Source organism: Microcaecilia unicolor, chromosome 5 (genome assembly GCF_901765095.1).
Source record: "Microcaecilia unicolor chromosome 5, aMicUni1.1, whole genome shotgun sequence".
NCBI classification, from domain to species: Eukaryota; Metazoa; Chordata; class Amphibia; order Gymnophiona; family Siphonopidae; genus Microcaecilia; species Microcaecilia unicolor.
The window spans coordinates 351,894,385-351,917,553 of NC_044035.1; the positions used below are offsets into that span (position 1 = coordinate 351,894,385).

The following is a 23,169-nucleotide window of genomic DNA, read 5'->3' on the forward strand; positions in this document are numbered from 1 at the left end:
CCATTTTAAAACGTCTGGCTGAAGGAAAGGAAGTGCTGTTGGTTCTTTTGGACCTTTTAGCGGCTTTCGATTTAGTACAATACACAAGATTATTTATTTATTTATTTGTAACATTTGTATCCCACATTTTCCCATCCATTAGCAGACTCAATGTGGCTTACAAAATACCGTAAAGGCGTACACCAAGTCGAGAAGGGTAAGCAAATATAGATTGAAATACTGGTCAGGTAAGGTTAGGGTATAAGGTACAATAAGGGTCAACGATAATAAGGAATATATTATGTCCATACGATCTAAGGTTATGTTGTGTTGCAGAGTTAAAGCATTTAAGTAGGGTCAGTGGGATAGGCCTTGCACAACAGGTAAGTCTTTAATGATCTCCTGAAGTTAAGATGGTCGTAAATCGTTTTCACAGTCTTTGGTAGTGCATTCCACATTTGTGTGCCTAAATAGGAGAAATTGGATGCATAGGTTGATTAATATCTTAGTCCTATGCAGCTCGGATAGTGGAGGTTCAAATGGGTACGTGATGTACTAGTTCTATTTCTGGTTGGAAGATCTATCAAGTCAACCATGTATCCTGGAGTTTCACCGTAGATAACCTTGTGGACCAAAGAGCAAATTTTGAAGGTAATGCGTTCCTTGATTGGGAGCCAATGCAGTTTTACTCAGAGAGGTTTGGCACTATCGAATCGTGTTTTGCCGAATATCAGCCTGGCAGCTGTGTTTTGGGCTGTCTGGAGTTTCTTCATGAGCTGTTCTTTACATCCCGCTTATATTCCATTGCAGTAATCTGCATGGCTCAGAACCATTGACTGTGTCTGGTTATGGAATGTTTCCCTCGGGAAATAAGGTCTTAGACGTTTAAGTTTCCACATAGAATGAAACATCTTCTTTATAATGGAGTTAACTTGGCTCTCAAGTGTAAGATGGCGATCAATTGTAACTCCTAAAATTTTGAGGCTATCAGAAATAGGAAGAGAATGATCAGGAGTGTTTAGGGTTGTGGGTTTATAATGATTACGAGGGGAAGAGAGGATAAGACAATGTGTTTTTTCGGTGTTTAGTTTCAGTTGAAATGAGTTTGTCCATGATGTTCAGACTGTGCATGATATCATTTGTAATTTTCAGAAAGGTCATGTCTGAAAGGGATGTAAGTGGTGACATCGTCAGCATAAATGAAGGGGTGAAGTCTTTGATTGAATAAGAATTTGGCCAGAGGGGACATCATTATATTGAAGAGTATTGGAGATATTGGGGATCCTTTAGGTACTCCGCAATGTGCTTTCCACGGTGGTGAAATGTTTGTTTTTGATTTAACTTGGTATGTTCTGGTGATTAGGAAACCCTTGATCCAAATAAGTATATTTCCTCCAATCCCAAGGTGATCAAGTAAACATAAAAGTATATTGTGGTTTATCATGTCAAATGCGCTCGACATGTCAAATTGGAGGAGGCGTATACTTTTACCTATGGCAATTTCATGCTTGAATTTAGCCAGAAGAGTGAATAGTACAGTTTCAGTACTATGGAAGGGGCGGAATCCTGACTGTGATTCGTGTAATAATGAGAACTTGTCCATATATTCCATAAGCTGTTTGGACACCATGCTCTCTATCAATTTAACTACTAGTGGGATGGATGCGACTGGGCGATAATTGGTAAGGTCGTTCAATTTTGTCTTTGTGTCTTTCGGTAATGGGGTGAGTAGGATGTTGCCATGTTCATCAGGGAAGAGACCATGTTGGAACATGTAATTTAAGTAACATGTAAGATCTTCAATGAAGCAATTGGGGAGGAATTTAAGTAGGTAGCTGGGGCAAGCATCCAATTTACAATGTTTATTGAAGAATTTTCTAATCGCTTGGGTAACAGATTCAACAGTGATAAGAGCAAATTTAGACCAGTAACGGTCAGCTGGGTTATTCTTCTTAATTTGGATTCAGTCCATTGATGAAGTTATTAATGTCAATGTTATACTGAGGAAGTGTATTACGTAATTTTACCATTTTTTCCTTAAAGTAGTTGGCAAGTTCATCTGCAGATGGGATGTCTGAGTTAGTTGTTGTAACGACATGCTGATATTGGATCGGGTGGTTCAGTACTACAATGGATTATATCTTTTTTGACCAATAAGAAACTTGTTTTGGTTTGTATTTTGTTGTGTTTGCTATCAATGGCTAGCTTCCTTTATCGGGACCTGTATATTGTGGAATACAAGAACAAACACTGGATTGTACAGAAAAATCAGAACTGAGTTTCAGGGGGATGTCTCTGAATGAAAGGATAATATAAGCACCTTTGGAGGAAATTAGAAGACAGTAGGTTGGAAACACTATATTTATGCAAATGATAAAGTTAATTATTCCTATGAAAGATCTCAATACTTTTTTTTATTGCTTGAAAAGCCGAAAAGAAAACGATGAAACCATCGTAAAAGTCAGGAATGAAAATGAAGAACTATGATCGTTCATACAATAGGCAAACTATTATCAACAGACACAGCAGTAACAAAAAAAATAAAAGAAAAAAAAATCACCTCAACAGATCCCGATAAATTTTACGAGTCAATTTGTTAAAGGAGAATATTGAATACTAGTAAAAAAGCCCCGTTTCTGATGCAAATGAAACGGGGGCTAGCAAGGTTTTCTTCTGTGTGCATGTGGGAGTGTGTGTGTCCCTGCCCTCTGCACTCTCTCCCTTCCCCTGTGCTGTCTGTCCCCTCTGCTCTCTGTCCCCTCCCCCCTCGGAGTCAAGTCCTTCAGTGTTAAGTTTCCTGCTGTGCTGTGTTTGTGTTACAGAGATAGTGAAGGCTTCTGCCCTCTCTCCCCTCCACTGTTACAGAGAGAGCGATTTGATTTCGTGCTTTGCTGTGTTTTTTCCTTCACTGTTTGTGTTACAGAGAGAGCGAGGGTGGGGCAGACACTCATGGGGAAACCGGTTATCTCTCCCCCTTCACACTTCCGGCTGGAGGCTTCATTTAGAACGTTGGTGGTGCCTTTTATATATAGAGATTTTTACTTGGTTGAAGAACAATGTTTGGTTGTAAATATGGATAAGACAGAAGTGGTGAGAATAAATAGAATTAAATGCTTCCCTACAAAACTTGGATTTGAGGTTATATGGGCCAATGATAACTACTACAGAAGAAAGCGGTAAAAGATGAGAGTTTGGATTTCTCCAGTTGTGATTTTGTGAAGCATTTTCAATGAATGGTTAAAACAGCTTAATGGAAATTGAGGTGGATAAGGCTATGATCAATATGGTTGTTTCTATCATCATTGGATTACCGCAGTGCCATTTTATTAGGGTTCCCCAACATGTTGATTAGGCACATACAAGTTGTACAGAATGTTAACAGCTCAATTTCCGGCGGCCATTTTAAACAAGCGGCGGCGAGAGGATCAGCGGCAGCGGGCAGGAAAGCGTGGGGAACTTTCCTGTCCCGAAGCAAGACACTTGACCACCAGGGTAATCTGAGGTATGTGTGGGGAGGGAAAGCAAAGTTTTATGGTTGCAAAACACCCCGCAGGACCCGGGTCCATCCCCGTGGGATCCCCGTGGACCTCGGTCCATCCTCACGGGATCCTCGCGGTCCTGGAGGGAATCCCCGCTATCCCTGTTCCCACGCAGCTCTCCAGTCAGGAGAAGGCAGAGCCCCTCTAAGCCTCCAAGTGTACACAGTAGAAAAGGAATTAATCCAAGCACAGATCTAGATGCCTTACCTGGTGAGCACAGCGTCTGGGTGGTGGGTTGGGTATGTCAAATTTTGTCCAGGAGTTCTTTTTGATATTGTAAATATACAGGTCATTGTACAGGAACGTCTAGGAAGAAAGATGGGACACAAGCTAATAAAATGTCAAACGTTAAAGTAACAAAATAATAAGTTAATGCTTTATTGTGCGGGTATATGGAAACCCATTAACTTTTTTTTTAATGAAATTTGAGTTTCTTCCATCCAACCAACAATAAGCTAAACAGCTCAATATAAGGCACTAAACTGAAGAACCTGGTAAACCCATCAAAAGGTGAAGAACACAAACCAAATTGTGTGCATGGGTCACTCCATGTATACAAGATCTTCTAATTTTTTATAAGGACAGGCAGACATCCTCTTCTCCTGAGACACAGGAGAGACTCACACCTCCTTTCAGTCCACAGGAGACAGAAGTGCCAGGTAGAGAATGAAACGGGGACAAAGTTTGTCTCTGTCTCTGCCCTGCCCCCGCAGGCCCTGTCCCCGTGCCCGCTCCATCTCCATGGGATCTGCAGAAGCCTACAACAATTATAATTTTATATTTAAATCTTTTTCTTAAAGTATACAATGGAACAATATGCTGTGCAACTGTTGTGTATAAATTACAAATAGAAACAATAACAGTGAGCAGCTATAATAACCCTCCTCATCATCACCCTCTACCCTTCCAACCCCAAGAGTAACTGATTTCTACTACTCCAAGGAATCCTAATCCACCCTGTTAAAATGTCCAAGGGTACAAAATACAACCCATTCTGTATGCCCTAGAGGGGAGAAATATGCCTTATGAAGCACTGTTATTATTTGGTAATCTGTGGATGAGTAAGAAGTCATCAACAATCTCAGGATTCAGTCTAGCTCTCCTGTCTTCCACAGTCCTTCCTGCAATAGAAGATGTGCTGGTAGCAGGAATGTACAGGATCCCCCATGCAAATTTTGCTAGCTGTGGCCAGTGTGTTTGCTTGTTCTTCAAAAAAAAAAAATCAATCAATATATCGTTGTCTGCATCATTCAAAACATAAACAGTCCAGTTCATTAACAGGCTTCAATGTAGAAAATGACACAGGGACAAAGTTTGTCCCCATCCTCGTGGGCTGTGTCCCCATCCCCTTTATCGTGGGTTAGGGAGGGCTCACCGAGGATTTGCGGGGCGGGAGTGACGAGGGAGCCAGCCAGCCAATTACCCCCCCCCCCCCCCCCCCCCCCCCCCCCCCCCCCCCCCGAGCGTAGAATCTACGCTAAAATTTTGAATTCTGCATGACTGTGGAATTCTGTGCAAATTTTGCGCTCTGCAGTCACACAGAATTCCAGCAGGAGTAAAAAGCAGAAGACTACGAGCCCTTTGTCCTAACAGGTAGACACCTCCACAAATGAAACCCAGACCTACATCTTATCTAACCCATCATTTCACTGAAAAACTTTTCTAACACAACAGGAAGTACTCAGTTATCTGGTTTACATGGGAAAAATGGGACCCCTTACATAGTTTTCAAAATACTTTGCAACTGTTTAAACATTTACTATGACTTTTGAAAATACATTAGTCCAACCTTTATCAAGGAAACTCCCTTAGCAAATATTTTGCACCGTCTGCTTTATTTCGTTGCAAAAGTGTAATCGCAACTATCATCTTTGCTAAACCAGATCTTAAAGGTCATCTCCTGAATGACATTTTTGGAAACAGAGATCATCCAGTTTTTACAGCATCTTGCAGTTAACACCTGTCAATAAATGTAATAATGGTACATCTGTTTTGGGGTTGCTTAGATAAATGTTGGGGGGGCCCATTTTTTCTACACACTCTGTACATAAAACAAGCTTTGTGCTGTGCTTATTTTTTTTTTTTTACCAGGTTGAACCACCACCAGCTGCAATTGAGAAAAAGCAGTAATATGACTCTAGGGAGGAACCCATGAAAAAGAAAATAGGAAGGTGACAATAATATTAAAACATAACACTGACACAGTACTGCAGAAAGCAGGAATGCTATTTCTTTTCAGCTTTAGAAACTCTTAGGTGTGAATGTGCTCTCACTGTCGCTGCTTGCTAATAATGATGATCGATGAGTGACCTGGGTAATATACTCCCGGGCCAAACACCAGGACCATGAAAGGCAGAAGCAAAAGAACACACAGGATTCTATGACAAAGAGCGAGGGAGAGCAGCAAGTTATCACCGACTGCTGAAAGCACAACTGACTTCTTTACATGTAGTGAGTGTGGTAAAAGCTTTACTGAGAAGAATACACTGACCAAACACCAGAAAATCCACACAGGAGAAAAGCCATTTAAATGTAGTTAGTTAAATCTAGATTGAAAGCCCACCTGTTTAACATTGCTTTTATCCACTCGCCTCCACCAACCCTCCTCTCCTCTTTCCTCTACACATTAATTGATTTGATTTGCTTACTTTATTTATTTTTTGTCTATTAGATTGTAAGCTCTTTGAGCAGGGACTGTCTTTCTTCTATGTTTGTGCAGCTCTGCGTACGCTTTGTAACGCTATAAAAATGCTAAATAGTAGTAGTAGTAGAACTTCTTGCTCTTTTCCCTCCGATTTACATTTTTATTGGGTTGATAAAAACACAACTATTTCATTGTTTACAAATGCAGGCCCACAATTTCAATAGAAACAGCCTCCCTTCCACCCTCTCCCAATTAAGTGCACTACTACTGCTAATCATTTCTATAAAGCTACTAGATGTACACAGCGCTGTACACATTATAGGCAGGTACTTTCTCTATCCCTAGAGGGCTCACAATCTAAGTTTTTGTATCTGGGGCAATGGAGGGTTAAGTGACTTGTCCAAGGTCACAAGGTGTTGTAGTGGAAATTGAACCCAGGTTGCCAGGATCAAAGACCACTGCACTAACCATTAGGCCACTCCTCCACTCTCTTACAGCCACACCTATTACTTAATCCCTTTCAGTTATACGCCATGCATATCATAACCCTCTTGACAATTCTTATTTTCCCACCCTCCACCCCTGTGTGGAGACCCAAGCTACAAAGGGCTGCAGCTGACTTCTCTTTCTGAGTAGATGGCACACAGGAATCAGAATGAAATGGGAAAGGGTCTGATTAAGGGAGGGGAACAAACACACCCATCACTTGCATGAGCTTAATAACGGTTCGAAGGCATTCCAGGCTCATTAAGTATTAGTGTGAGAATGATCCATCATAAATCTTGATATGTCATTCATGGTTAGTGTTTTATGTAGCCACAAGGAGTCTTTAAAAAGAATATTCATACATTGAAAAAAAAGATATAAAAAAAAGAATACTTTACTTTTTGCCCATTGAAATATTCACCTCCAAAAAGAATCAACTCATCTTTCTCAGGATGTGCAGAGAAGGAGGCGTTTAACCTGCAGGAGGCAGAGAAAGGAACAATCAGTATGCAGAGATGTTTATATTGCTGTACCATATGCCTGGAATAGACTTCCTGAGCCGGTCCGTCAAGCTCCATCTCTGGCCGTCTTCAAATCTAAGCTAAAAGCCCACCTTTTTGATGCTGCTTTTAACGCCTAAACCTTATTCACTTGTTCAGAACCCTTATTTTATCACCCTCACCTTAATATTCCCTTATCTCTTGTTTGTCCTGTTTGTCTGTCCTAATTAGATTGTAAGCTCTGTTGAGCAGGGACTGTCTCTTCATGTTCAAGTGTACAGCGCTGCGTACGTCTAGTAGCGCTATAGAAATGATAAGTAGTAGTAGTAGTGTTTGGGATTCTGCACAGAATGCTGCTACACTTTGGGATTCTGCATGGAATCTTGCTCCTCTTTGGGATTCTGCATGGAATCTTGCTACTCTTTGGGATTCCGGAATCTTGCTACTCTTTGGAATTCTGCATGGAAACTTGCTACTCTTTGGAATTCTGCATGGAATCTTGCTACTCTTTGGGATTCCTGAATCTTGCTACTCTTTGTCCTTATCCCTTATGTGTGCTGTCTGTCCTGATTAGATTGTAACTCTGTTGAGCAGGGACTGTCTCTTCATGTTCAAGTGTACAGCGCTGTGTACGTCTAGTAGCGCTATAGAAATGATAAGTAGTAGTAGTGTTTGGGATTCTGCACAGAATGCTGCTACACTTTGGGATTCTGCACAGAATGCTGCTACACTTTGGGATTCTGCATGGAATCTTGCTACTCTTTGGGATTCCGGAATCTTGCTACTCTTTGGAATTCTGCATGGAATCTTGCTACTCTATGGAATTCTGCATGGAATCTTGCTACTCTTTGGGATTCCTGAATCTTGCTACTCTTTGTCCTTATCCCTTATGTGTGCTGTCTGTCCTGATTAGATTGTAACTCTGTTGAGCAGGGACTGTCTCTTCATGTTCAAGTGTACAGCGCTGCGTACGTCTAGTAGCGCTATAGAAATGATAAGTAGTAGTAGTCTTCAGGATTCCGGAATCTTGTTACTCTTTGGGATTCTGCATAGAATTTTGCTACTCTTTGTTTGTCCTGATTAGATTGTAAGCTCTGTCGAGCAGAGACTGTCTCTTCATGTTCAAGTGTACAGTGCTGCGTACGTCTAGTAGCGCTACAGTAATGATAAGTAGTAGTAGTGTTTGGGATTCCGGAATCTTGCTACTCTTTGGGATTCTGCACAGAATGTTGCTACTTTTTGGGATTCTGCATGGAATCTTGCTACTCTTTGGGATTCCGGAATCTTGGTACTCTTTGGGATTCTGCACAGAATGTTGCTACTCTTTGGGATTCCGGAATCTTGCTACTCTTTGTCCTTATCCCTTATGTGTGCTGTCTGTCCTGATTAGATTGTAACTCTGTTGAGCAGGGACTGTCTCTTCATGTTCAAGTGTACAGTGCAGCGTACGTCTAGTAGCACTATAGAAATGATAAGTAGTAGTAAGTTACCCGCTCCTACAGTAAACCGTCTTATAGAGATCGTACAGCAGTCATTGCTGCTGTGGTTCATCTCACAGACAGATCTGAGACAGGAACACCCCATTACAAAGCTTCGTTGCAGTAAATGTACTCAGACTCCCATATTAAGACACTCCCTGGAGAACTTCTCTATACTACAGCCATAAAAAACACACAAAGTTATCAGCAGCAAAAGACAACTTGGTCCACCCAGCCTACCCTGATCATACTCAATCTGTGCTCTTCTACCTTCCCTGCTCCTGCCACTTTGCACTTGTCCCAAGCTAAAAGTCGGTCAATGTTTTGGCTCTTAAGACCTCTACTGAAGTCTGGTACAGGTGTCCACCACCCTCACTGGTGGGGGGGGGGGGGGGGGGGGGGGGGGGGGGGGGGGGAGGGGAGGAAACCGTAGTCTTATAGTCAGTTCCCTCCAAGGACCAGGTTAGTTTTTCAAGTGCTAAAATTAGCAGTTACATTAATTACCCTGTGAGCAACTGGAAAAGTATTTATTGAAATGACATGTTTATTCAAACTATTAGGCTCCACAAGAGCGTAAAATAAAAATATTTCCTTACGAAGGTGCGATACATTTGTGAGATGGAGAGACTGACAGCCATTAAAAGAAAATCCTTGCCTATGTGGGAAAAGGCTTGGAAACCCTTTTTGAATGTGTGCACTGGATGAAAGGTTGAAGGTCAATGAAGGGGGAGGGGGTAAAAGGGATGGGAAGGGAGGGTTTTGGGTTGGAAGGGAGGGTTCTGTGGGGTTAGGGGGATAGGTAAAATATGGAGGAACTTTAATAACAAAATTTAAAATGTTTTGAAGTGACATACGTATTCGAATTGACATGGATAATTGATTAGAATATCTGTTCAAGAAGGTACTCTGCGCTACAATCTAGACACCTGTTCTATTGTGTGCTGAGCTGAGCTGAGTATATTTTGTACTGTATTACCAAAGTTCAATAAAGACTTCTATAAATTAAAAAATAAAAATATTTCCATTTACAAATGCAATTAGGGATACATTGAAGCCAAGAACTATCGGCCAGTCTCTAATTTGCCATTCCTCTCAAAAATTGTGGAGTCGGTCGTTCTAAACCAGCTTCAATCCTATTTTGATTTTATTAATGCCTTGCACCCACGCCAGTCAGGGTTCAGGACTGGGTTCTGTACTGAAACTGTAACCACTACCCTCTTAAGCGAGCTTCATAGTAATCGAAACACAGTAAAATAGCTCCGGTAGTCTCTTTAGATCTTTTAGCCACACCTTTGATCTGATTAACCACAATTTTCTTTTGTATCGTCTAGCATCCTTAGGAATCTCCAGGGTGGTCTTTGCACAGTTCTTGCAGGGTGGTGGACTCTGGTCCTGGGGAACTGAGTTGGATTCCCACTTCAGGCACAGGCAGCTCCTTGTGACTCTGGGCAAGTCACTTAACCCTCCATTGCCCCATGTAAGCCGCATTGAGCCTGCCATGAGTGGGAAAGCGTAGGGTACAAATGTAACAAAAATAAAATAGATACTATTGGAGATTCTACATGGAATGTTGCTACTATTGGAGATTCTACATGGAATGTTGCTATTCCACTAGCAACATTCCATGTAGAAGGCTGCGCAGGCTTCTGTTTCTGTGAGTCTGACGTCCTGCACGTACGTGCAGGACGTCAGACTCACAGAAGCAGAAGCCTGCGCGGCCACATTGGTGATGTGCAAGGGCCGACTTCTACATGGACTGTTGCTAGTGGAATAGCAACATTCCATGTAGAATCTCAAATAGTAGCAACAGTGGAGGAGTGGCCTAGTGGTTAGGGTGGTGGACTTTGGTCCTGGGGAACTGAGTTCAATTCTCACTTGAGGCACAGGCAGCTCCTTGTGACTCTGGGCAAGTCACTTAATCCTCCATTGCCCCATGTAAGCCGCATTGAGCCTGCCATGAGTGGGAAAGCGCAGGGTACAAATGTAACAAAAAAAAACAAAAAACTGTCTTTCCAAGTAAGACAATCCATTTCTTACTCCACCTCTTTCCCTCTGCCACGTGGTCTACTCCAGGGATCAGTGCTCTCTCCATTGCTTTTCAAATCTCTTTGTCTGCCCACTAGCTTTACTTATCCAGTCCTGAGGGATTAGCACCTATTCATATGCTGATGGCTTTCTTTTGGATTTCTATACTAGTGCACTCACTATTGATTTATAGCCCCTTCAAAACTGTCTGCACTCAGTGGCACAATGGCTGAAGGAACAACGCCTTGTCCTGAACCCTGAGAAGACAGTGGCATGTGGGATCTCGGGCTCTTTGTCTCCGCCCTCCGTTGTTCCCATTCTGTTCGACAGGCACATCATGCCGGTCTCCTCTTTTAAGTATCTTGGAAATATCATTGATTCGGCACGGTTCTTTATCCCCCTCCCCCCCCCCATTTGTCACATTGTTAAAACTGGTCTCTTTTTTCTGCACAGATTAAAGTCAATCCAAAATCTGCTTGACTTCGATTCTCTGCTCTCTCTTCTACGCTGGCATTACTAAGTCTAATGTTAAGCGTCTCCAAACTTTACAAAACGCAGCAGCAAGCATCATCTGCTAGACAAATCATGACCATGATTCAGCACTTCTCCACCATCCATCTTTACTAGCTAGCGATTGAATTTCAAGTTAAATTTAAAATTCTCATTATGACCACAAAGTTCCATACAGTAATACTCCTGTTATCTTGCGTCCCTAATAATTCCATATACCCCTTCTCGTATGCTTCGCTCCCTGAGTGATAATAGATTAGCAGGATGGGGGGAGGGGGGGGGGAAGAACCAAAGTAAGGGCTAGTGCCTTCTACCTTCTCGCACCTGGTTTATGGAATTCTCTTCCACGATACCTCCAGTTAGAAACCTGTCATATCTCATTTCACTTTTCTCCGAAGACCTTTCTTTTCAGTTGGCATTTAAAACATGACTGCAGGTTGTTCCTGTGATGTGGGAATTGGCTTTTAGAACTGATAGATGTAAATTAATTGTATGTTTGCTCTCCTCTTGAGTGTTTGTGTACTTTTAACTGCTTTTAACTCCTAACCCTTATTCACTTGTTCAGAACCCTTATTTTATCATCCTCACTTTAATATTCCCTCATCTCTTGTTTGTCCTGTTTGTCTGTCCTAATTAGATTGTAAGCTCTTTCAAGCAGGGACTGTCTCTTCATGTTCAAGTGTACAGTGCTGCGTACGTCTAGTAGCGCTTTAGAAATGATAAGTAGTAGTAGTTGATCTGAATCAATTTAATTTTACAGCCCTGTTTTGTGAGTGTAAATTCTGTGTGCTTGATCTTTCCTATTTGCAAATGAGTTCCTTTTCTTTTATTCCTGTTTTTTTTTTAACTGTTTTATTGGGAACCCCCTCGATTTGTCTACAATTTTTCACTCTTTCAAAAAGTACAAAGACCAGAGGACACTCAATGAAATTACATAGAAATACTTTTAAAACAAATGCTTTTTTCACTCAAAGAATAGTTAAACTCTGGAACTTGTTGCTGGAGGATGTGGTAATGGCAGTTAGCGTATCTGGGTTTAAAAAAAAGATTTGGACACGTTCCTGGAAGAAAAGGCCATAGTCTGCTATTGAGATAAACATTGGGGAAGCCACTGCTTGTTCTGAGATTGGTAGCATGAAATGTTGCTACTATTTGGGATCCTGCCAGGTACTTGTGACCTGGAATGGCCACTGTTGGAAACAAGTTACTGGGCTAGATGGACTAACGGTCTGACCCAGTATGGCTATTCTTATGTGGTAGCTTACAGGAACTATTTTTATATCCCTTTTATGCTTCTTTCCTTTACCTTTTCTCTTTCATCTTTCTAACCCATGGGAAATGCTGTCATCTGTATCCTACCGTAACGTACCAGATATTTGAATACTTGCCTATCTCCCCTTTAGGAAGTACACATTTAGTTCCCTTGGTGTGTCTAAAGGGAAACCATTTTGCTGGATCTCCTTTCAAATACTTCTACCTAATGTTATAATGCCGTTGTATCGCTCCATGGTGCGACCGCACCTTGAGTATTGTGTTCAATTCTGGTCGCCACATCTCAAGAAAGATATAGTAGAATTGGAAAAGGTGCAGCGAAGGGCGACTAAAATGATAGCGGGGATGGGACGACTTCCCTATGAAGAAAGACTAAGGAAGCTAGGGCTATTCAGCTTGGAGAAGAGACGGCTGAGGGGAGACATGATTGAGGTATATAAAATAATGAGTGGAGTGGAACAGGTGGATGTTAAGTGTCTGTTCACGCTTTCCAAAAATACTAGGACTAGGGGGCATGCGATGAAATTTAAAACAAATCGGAGAAACGTTTTCTTCACCCAACGCATAATTAAACTCTGGAATTCATTGCCAGAGAACGTGGTAAGGCTGTTAGCTTAGCAGAGTTTTAAAAGGGGTTAGACGGTTTCCTAAAGGACAAGTCCATAAACCACTACTAAATGGACTTGGGAAAAATCCACAATTCCAGGAATAACATGTATAGAATGTTTGTACGTTTGGGAAGCTCGCCAGGTGCCCTTGGCCTGGATTGGCCGCTGTCGTGGACAGGATGCTGGGCTCGATGGACCCTTGGTCTTTTCCCAGTGTGGCATTACTTATGTACGTAACCAATGACCTTTAGTATGTGTGGCCTTCAGAACTGAGTATAGTCAGTACTCAACATCAGAACTCACCAGAGACCAGCACAAAGGTAATATTACTTCCTTCTTTGTAAAAGAGATACCTCTCTTTATCTATCCGAGTATACTACTAACCTATTTTGTGAGGTTCCCATACTACAACACTGTATGGCGCTCTCACACTTCTTGCGGCTTAAACTCATTGCCACTACGATTCAGCAGTTGAACAGGCAGCAAAAAGACTATATCGGAGTATCCAGTCCCCTGAGGAAGCCGTTGGGTGAAACGAGCCCCCATTGAGACCAGGATTCCACTGCCGGAGACTGCCTTTTAAGCTAAGTTCAACTTTTTGTTGCCCTTACATGGGGCCACTTTACTGTCACTATTTTTTGGATGAAATTTGTTTGCACCGTAATAAATTGTTTTTCATAATTGTTCTTATAAAAAATTGCTCACAGGTATGGTTGGGGTTTTTTTATGATCAATGACAGAAGCTGTGAACTGTGGCTTGGATGCTTTGCTTTTCATTGGCATCCATCTGAGGTCTTTTCCCCCACCATTTCCCCATGGTGCTAGATGAACAGAGGCTTTTTCTCACTCTTCAGTTTTAATTGAGCTTGGGACATTCATTGAGTGAGTTTCCGTTTATTCTCGTTACTACCCTATACTTTACCTATTGGGACTGCAGAGATTTGAGCCTGTAATACAGACTTTTAAGTTACAAATAAAGCAGCTCTATCTGAATTAGTACAAGCCCTTAAACTGGAAAGCTAGGGAAATCAGGTGTCAATAATTTCACTGCAGCTAGGCTGATTTTCAAACTTAACATCTGAGCAAAATTAACAATCTCACACTGGCTTCCAATATGCCAGTGCATTTTGTTTAAATCACTATGCTTGTTGTTTCAAGCGGTGTATAGCTTAACCTCTGAATTATAAGATTTATTACAACCATCGTTATTTGGTTTTTCCATCTAGATTGTGCAATTTATTAATTTTTCAACCCCCTTGCAGAATGTGGCATTTGATATCTGCATATTTTTAATACATTATACACTTTCTATTATCTCAATATACAACAGCCTGCCTACCTGCATTCGTCTAGAATCTTACTTGATTTTTTGAAAAAAATTAAAAGCATTTCTATTTGAGAAATAAATAATATTGTGGTTGGAGGTCGAATGGGACTAGATTTTATATGATGTATGCTCCAGACTATATGGTACCATTAATAAACTTACCTCAAAGAAATTATCTCAGACTCCACCTCCCAAATTGCAAAAAAGTGATCTACAAAACTGTCCACTCTGCAGACTTCACTTACCTAGGAACCAAATGGTGGAACTCCTGACCACCCAAAATAAGAAATATACAGGAATATCCTAGATTCCGCAAAATCCTCAAATCGTTCCTATTCAAACAAACCCTCACAAAGAACAACCATATCTCAAACAATTATTACCTGAAATGGTTATTACTCTATTTACCATTAACCTTCTCTTTGCTTCATGTACAATTTCTCATTCATAATAGATTTTCTAAATGTTAAATATCCATAGCTATCCCACTAGGTTTATGATACTGTATTGTAAAATTGGATTCTTACAACAAATTGCTTTCTTATGCATTATTCTTTATTATGTATGGTAAAATTATGTATCATACCTGATAATTTTCTTTCCATTAATCATAGCTGATCAATCCATAGACTGGTGGGTTGTGTCCATCTACCAGCAGGTGGAGATAGAGAGCAAACTTTTGCCTCCCTATATGTGGTCATGTGCTGCCGGAAACTCCTCAGTATGTCGATATCAAAGCTCCATCCGCAGGACTCAGCACTTAGAGAATTACACCCACAAAGGGACACTCTGCCCAGCTCACCACCGCCGAAACGGGGGAGGGGAATTAACCCAGCTCATCCCCACACAAGTGGGGGAGGGGAATCCGTCCAGCTCATCCCCGTGGAGCGGGGGACACCACACCCGCCGATGCGGGGGGATCTGGCTTATCCTGCAACCGCAACCGCGGGAGGAGCTGACTGACCCTAGCACCGCCGAAGCGGGAGGGGTACAAAACTGCCCTACAACCGCACGAAGCGGGAGGGAGTGCCGGCAGAATTTATGTCTCAATGCAGCCCCGTAAAACGGAGGGGAGAGGAATGCAGCAGCTCACTGTAACACAAACTCGTCTCAACTCTTGAAGAATCCAAGTGAAAGAAGAACTTGAACACGAAGTCCTCCTGAAGTAACTGAAGGCTAAACTTGAACCTAAAATTCAACCAGAATATAAACAGTACAGATATCTGGGAGGGGCTATGGATTGATCAGCTATGATTAATGGAAAGAAAATTATCAGGTATGATACATAATTTTACCTTCCATATCATCAAGCTGATCAATCCATAGACTGGTGGGATGTACCGAAGCAGTACTCACCCAGGGCGGGACATAGAAATCCCTGACCGCAACACTGAAGCTCCAAACCGGGCCTCCGCCCGAGCAGCCACAGTCAAGCGGGAATGCCTGGCAAAGGTATGGGCCTTCCCCGCGGCCACCCAAGCCGCTGCAATGGCTTCCTTGCCCATCTTGCCACTGTAGGCTTAGAAGCCTGCAGACCCTTACGAGGACCTGTAAACAGGACAAACAGATGATCCGATTTCCGGAAATCATTGGTCACTTCCAAGTATCTGATGATGACTCGTCTCACATCCAGAAATTGAGAGCAGAGTATTCCTCTGGTAGACCTCCCTACGAAAGGAAAGGAGACAGAGCTGCTGAATCACATGGAAGCGAAAAACAATCTTGGGCAGGAAGGAAGGCACTGTGCGAATAGTCACTCCTGCCTCAGTGAACTGCAGAAAAGGCTCTCGACATGAGAGTGCCTGGAGCTCGGAAACTCTTCTGGCTGAAGTGATAGCCACCAAAAAGACTGCTTTCAACGTCAGGTCTTTCAGAGATGCCCTCGACAAGGGTTCAAAAGGCGGCTTCTGCAATGCTCTTAGCACCAGGTTGAGATTCCACGCAGGCACCACTGAGTGCAGAGGAGGGCGCAGGTGATTAACTCCCTTGAGAAAGCGCACCATATCTGGCTGCGAAGCCAGGGAAGCACCCTTCAGGCGGCCCCTGAAGCAAGCCAGAGCCGCTACCTGAACTTTCAGGAAACTGAGCGACAGGCCTATGTCCAGACCTTCTTGCAGGAACGCCAACACTGAAGAAATTGGAGCAGTGAAGGGAGAAAGTGAGCCTGCTTCACACCACGCTGCAAAGATACGCCAAACCCTGGCGTAAGCAGTAGAAGTAGAGCGCTTCCTCGCTCTCAGCATAGTGGCGATGACCTTGTCTGAGAAGCCCTTCTTTCTCAGACGCTGCCGCTCAATAGCCAGGCCGTAAGACCAAAGGGGGAGGGATCCTCCATCACCACGGGACCCTGATGAAACAGGCCCTGCTCCACTGGCAGCCGCAGAGGATCGCCGACTGAGAGCCTGATCAAGTCCGCATACCAGGGACGTCTGGGCCAATCCGGACCCACCAGGATTACCCTGCCGGGATGCTTTGCCACCTGGTCTAGCACCCTGCCCAACATGGGCCAGGGCGGGAACACATAGAGAAGCTCTTGTGTCGGCCACTGTTGAAGAAGAGCATCTACTCCCAGGGATCGAGGGTCCCGTCCTCTGCTGAAAAAGCGTGGCACTTGACAATTGGCCGATGACGCCATCAGATCTAGGCTCGGCTGGCCCCAGCGCTTCGTGATGCCCAAGAACGCCTGAGCAGATAGCTGCCACTCTCCGGGCTCCAAGGTATGGCGACTGAGAAAGTCCGCCTTGACATTCATGACTCCGGCAATGTGGGCCGCTGACAGCTGTTCCAGGTTCGCTTCCGCCCACTGGCATAGATTCATGGCCTCCTTGGCTAGAGGGGCGCTCTTGGTACCTCCCTGGCGGTTGACATAGGCCACAGCCGTGGCATTGTCCGACAGGACCCGTACAGGCTTCAACACCAGTACCGGGATGAACTCCAACAACACCAACCGAATGGCTCTGAGTTCCAGGAGGTTGATAGACCACTTGCCTCTGCAGCAGACCAGAGCCCCTGCGCTGTCCTTCCCAAGCAGTGGGCTCCCCAGCCCATCAAAGAGGCGTCTGTCGTGACGACAATCCACTCCGGGGTCACCAGAGGCATTCCTGCAGACAACTTGTCTGTCTGCGTCCACCAGCTCAGCGCCTTGCGCACTGCTGGGTCCAAGGGAAGGCGCACAGCATAATCCTCCGACATCGGAGTCCAGCGCAGCAGCAGAGATTGTTGTAGTGGTCTCATATGAGCCCTGGCCCAGGGCACTACTTCCATCGTGGCCATCATAGAGCCCAACAGCTGCACGTAGTCCCAAGCCCGAATTGGAGAGGCTACTAGGAACTAGTCCACCTGAGCCTGAAACTTGACAATCCGATTGTCTGGCAGGAACACTCTGCCCACTTGGGTGTCGAATCGAACTCCCAGATACTCCAGGGACTGAGTCAGGCGCAGCTGGCTTTACTCCCAGTTGATGATCCACCCCAGGGAGCTCAAAAGAGCAACCACCCGGTTCACAGCTTTGCCGCACTCTGCATAAGAGGGGGCTTGGATCAACCAGTCGTCCAGATAAGGATGGACTTGAACTCCTTCCTTCCTCAGGAAGGCCGCGATGACCACCATTACTTTGGAGAAGGTCCGCGGCGCAGTAGCCAACCCGAACGGGAGGGCTCTGAACTGGAAGTGTCGGCCCAGTACTGCAAAACGCAGAAAGCGTTGATGAGGAGGCCAGATGGGAATATGCAAGTACGCTTCCTTGATGTCCAAGGATGCCAGGAACTCTCCTGCCTTCACTGCCGCTATAACAGAGCGGAGGGTCTCCATGCGAAAGTGCCGAACTTTCAAGGCCCAATTGACCCCTTTGAGGTCGAGGATAGGCCGTACAGAACCTCCTTTCTTTGGTATCACAAAGAAAAAGGAGTAACATCCCTTGCCAAGCTGATTTTCTGGCACCGGAACGACCGCCCCCAGGCGGATCAGATTGTTCAAGGTCTGCTGCACTACCACAGCTTTGACCGGAGACTTGCAGGGAGAAAGTACAAACCCGTCTTTTAAGGGTCGGCAGAACTCTAGCTTGTAGCCGTCTCTGATGACTTCCAGCACCCAAGCGTCTGAAGTTATTGTGGTCCACTCGCCCATAAACGAGGACAGCCGTCCTCCAATCTGCACTGGGGCGTGGACCAAGGCCCCGTCATTGGGTACGAGACCCTGGGGGAGGACCGGAGGGAGCACCTCCGGGACGGCGGTCTCTGCGAAAGGAATGCTGCTTGGGGGAGAAGTTCCTCTTGAAGGAAGAGGGGGCAGAGGAGCCCAACCTGCCCGGGCGGTACCGACGGGCTTCCTGAAACCGTCCTCTGGAGGTACCAGGGCGAGTACTAGCCCGAACCCTGACCTCTGGTAACTTCTTGCCCTTAGACGTGCCGAGATCGGTCACGATTTTGTCCAGCTCGACCCCAAAGAGCAGCTTGCCCTTAAAAGGCAATCTAGCCAGGCGGGATTTAGAGGCGTGGTCAGCAGACCAATGTTTCAGCCAAAGCCACCGCCGCGCAGAGATTGTCTGAGCCATGCCTTTCGCTGAGGCCCTCAAGACATCATACAGCAAGTCTGCCAAATAGGCTAAGCCCGACTCCAGGGCCGGCCAATCAGCCCTCAAGGAAAGATCCGAGGGGAAAGCCCGCTGCACCATAGTCAGGCACGCCCTGGCCACATAGGAGCCGCAAATTGAGGCCTGCAAACTTAAAGCAGCTGCCTCAAAGGACGACCTTAAGGCCGCCTCCAATCTTCTGTCTTGGGCGTCCTTTAGGGCCGTGCCACCTTCCACCGGCAACGCCGTTTTCTTAGTCACCGCAGTGATTAAAGAATCCACGGTAGGCCATAGATAGGCCTCACGTTCACTTTCAGTCAAAGGATAGAGGCGGGACATAGCCCTAGCCACTTTAAGGCTCGCTTCCGGGACATCCCATTGAGCCGCAATTAAGGTGTGCATGGCATCATGCACGTGGAAGGTTCTAGGCGGGCGCTTCGTCCCCAGCATAATGGCAGAGCCAACAGGGGCTGAGGGAGAGACGTCCTCCGGAGAGGAAATCTTCAAAGTGTCCATGGCCTGTACCAACAGGTTGGACAAATCCTCTGAGCTAAAAAGCCGCGCTGCAGAGGGGTCATCCGCTCCATCCGAGCGGGGATCCGTCTCCTCCAAGGAATCCGCAAAGGACCGTTGGGAGACCTCAGATACGCTGCCCTCATCTACATCGGAGGAGACAAAGTCCTCCAAGGCCTGGGAATCAACCTGAGGGCGTTTACCTCTGGGAACCTCAACCTCTTTACCAGACGAGGGAGCAGGGGCAGCGTTTTGCATAAGGAAGGCCTGATGCAGCAGCAAAACAAACTCGGGGGAAAACCCCCCAGACTGTGTACTTCCGCAGCCTGGGCAACAGCCCTAGACGCACCCTCAACCGGCGCTCGCAAGAGCGGGGGAGAGACATGCTGCGCATCCAAAATGGCGTCCGGCGCAACACTCCGCGAAGGAGCCGCGCGGGAAGAACGGCGCTTAACTTTAGCCGCTTTTGTGCCGTCGCCCAAATTAAGGGCGTTCATGGCATTAATGTCTCCAACCTCAAGGGCGGCCCAAGAAGAAGCCGTCCGAGCCGCGTGGCCGGCCAAGATGGCGGAGGCGAGGAGCGGGGGATGGGCGTTTATGGCGGGAAAAATCGCCACGCCGGAGGAAGGACCGGGACATTCATCGGCCACGAAACTGTCACCCAACAAGGGCGAATCAGGCTTTAAGACCCCCGCATCCCCTCTAGAAGCGCCCAAGCGATCCGGGGAGCGACTCTTTACGCCCTCGCCCTCCGACGCCATATGCCACGTGGAGATAAATCGGGGAACCCCCTGCCCGCTATAAAAAGGTAAAAATTACCTGCTGTCCGCTCCGAGCTGTAACGACCTGGTGTCCCAGTGAGTAGCTGCAATAAACGTTTAAATAAACGTCGAAATAAACGCCTTTAAGGACGTTCAAAATTTTTTTTTTTTTAACGGAGCCAGCGGGAGGGGGGAGAAAAGGAGGGACCTGGCACCACCAGGTTTGCACTTGCTCAAAAGAGCCCTCAACCCCAGGCACTCAACAAAACCTAAGAATTAGGCTTGGAGGCCTAGCCAGAGCTGCTGCTGTGTGTGACCACCACCTGCTGAGATAGAGAACATACTGGGGAGTTTCCGGCAGCACATGACCACATATAGGGAGGCAAAAGTTTGCTCTCTATCTCCACCTGCTGGTAGATGGACACAACCCACCAGTCTATGGATTGATCAGCTTGATGATATGGAACCTTTATTATGTATGTTTATTGTAAGCCACATTGAACTCAAACTTGTTTGGGACAATGTGGGATATAAATGTCACAAATAAATACATATATATGATGTTATTTTGCAGAATTTCATTTGTACGGTGTGAACTGCATTGAACCCAAAGTCTTTTATTGATAATTTGGAAGTTTGAGCAGGCCTGAAAGCAGTCTCTTACCGGGGAGGAGGAGGAGGACAGGGTGTCTCAATTATTTGGGTCTTCTTAGCATCAAGGGTTTGGAACTCTGCTATCAGAGCTTCGAGGTCTTCCTGAAAACAAAAACAAATAAAATAACTTCGCTACAGGTTGCTGCTGAATATCTGTGAGGCTTGGACAGTCTACCGTTGTTTTGTTTGACTTCTTTACACAAATCACCTTTACAGCTTCATGAGGTGTAGCTGTGTTAGTATGCAATAACAAAAGCAACAAAGAGGCACTTTACAGACAAACTGATTTATTAAAGTATGAGCTTTCAAGGTCAGGGGTCCACCATTAGATACATGACAGGTAGTTGAGGAGGTAGATATGTATACATCTAACGAAGCTGACTCCTAACCTTGAAAGCTCATACTTTAATAAATCATTTTGTCCATAATGTGGCACCAGTCTGTTCTTATAAGATTTATAGTTATAATTTCACTTTCATTGGCACCCTAAACAATCCAGAAAACAAAACTGATTAAACCATTTTTTCTTCTTTTGTGCGGAAGTACGCTTTCTAAAGATCATACACTGTGTGAACACTGGTCTACAAAATATTGAAATAAAAAGAAATGTTCAGTGCATAATACAACAAAATGTAACAGCCATATAGAGAAGGCGGGAACTATGTTTCAGGGTTAGGCAAGTCAGTAGTCAGAAACACAGTAGCCTGGTTAGAGCAGCAGACTGTGAATCAGAGAGACCAGAGAGAGTTTTAAATCTCACAGACTCTCCTTCAAGGAGGTCATTTCATCCAATCCTCCACTACCTCAGGTACAACTTTGATTGTAAGTCCTCTTGGGACTGGGAAATACCTACTGTACATGAATGTAATTGACCTTTACCTACCACTGGAAAGGCGTTAGTTAAATACTAAAATAAACAAATGATAAAGACCCCCAGGCTCATACAGATGGTCCATTTTCATTATCTGCAAATGTACCTCAGAGTCTACTTCTCCAGCTTGTTGTAACCACTCAAGACCTATGTTACCACTTTTACCCTCACCAATATCACTGGAAGATTTGTCCTCCAGCACCCTTCTATGAATTTAGTCAACATATTAATCTGGAAGAAACCTGACATTTCATACATGGTTTTACTGCAAGTTTGAACTTTATGTTTCTTTTACTTGAATTTGTTTTTTAAAGAAGTATATTACTTTATAACCTAGAAGTTATGTTCTTGGGCACATTACCAAAGGATCTTGTTCTGGTTCGCTGATGACATTTTGCTCTTCATGCTATCACTGGAATGTCGTACAAGGTACTTTATGTTAACAGCAAAGAGAGAATTGAAGGCTTATCACAAAGACCTCATGAAATGTCCTTTACACGTGCCCCATTGAGGCTAGAAACACTGGCCAGAATACAAGTGTTCAAAAGGCTGAAGGCCTGGAAGCTGTAAATTTCCACACATAAAAAAAGAGTGATTTCCTTACTATAATAACCACCATACCTTTAAAACAAATATATTGATATCTCAGTGCCAGAATCTCCAAGTCTCAGGCATCACAAGCCTCTATGACCTCTGGTATTTCAGGAAGTTCTGATACTTCATGAATTATAACCTACTCTGCCGGTGCAAGAAGAGAGGGTGAAAGCAAATGTTCTGTAGCAGAAATGCAGGGAGGTTGTAACGCACTGGACAAGAGGTGGGAAGAAAGTGCTGTAAGTATCAGAGAATAAGCTGAGGTAGGAAGACAGAGAAAAGCAGAGTACTCTATGGTGGGAGATGAAAGGGTGCTGCATCTGGAGGATGGAGCATGCAGCGCCCTTAGGCACAGGAGCTGAGCACCCCTAATATTGAGCAAGCTTCTTCACTGCTGTATTGTTTGGCATCCCCAATCATTTTGAAACATTGGTATCTATGCCTTCTGGAGAGATGCAGTATTCTGGGGGGGGCGTGTACAGGATAGAGGCTTAGTAGAGAGCAGGAGTGTATTGCCTCATGGAAAATGATGGTGGAGGTGAGACAGGTAAGTACACTATTTTGGTTAAACAGTTGCCAGTAAAGGATGTACTACCCCCCAAAAGAATACTACAATATTTCAGTGGAAGGAAGACAGTGCAGTACTTTTTTTTTTTTACATTTGTACCCTGCACTTTCCCACTCATGGCAGGCTCAATGCAGCTTACATGGGGACAATGGCGAGTTAAGTGACTTGCCCAGAGTCACAAGGAGCTGCCTGTGCCTGAAGTGGGAATTTAACTCAGTTCCTCAGGACCAAAGTCCACCACCCTAACCACTAGGCAATTGTCCCAGACGA

At 44.6% G+C, this 23,169-nt stretch overlaps 1 protein-coding gene across 1 annotated transcript in view; it reads right to left on the reverse strand.

Annotated features, from left to right (window-relative positions):
- The window catches only part of KLHDC4 (kelch domain containing 4), a 79,330-nt gene that overhangs the window by 54,940 nt on the left and 1,221 nt on the right, over positions 1 to 23,169 (reverse strand). Inside the window, exons 2-4 of the mRNA XM_030202712.1 lie at positions 20,877 to 20,968; positions 7,047 to 7,125; positions 3,726 to 3,824 (exon numbers count right to left, since the gene is read on the reverse strand). Of these exons, the coding sequence (XP_030058572.1) occupies positions 3,726 to 3,824; positions 7,047 to 7,125; positions 20,877 to 20,968 (270 nt within the window). The remainder of the gene's footprint in view (positions 1 to 3,725; positions 3,825 to 7,046; positions 7,126 to 20,876; positions 20,969 to 23,169) is intronic.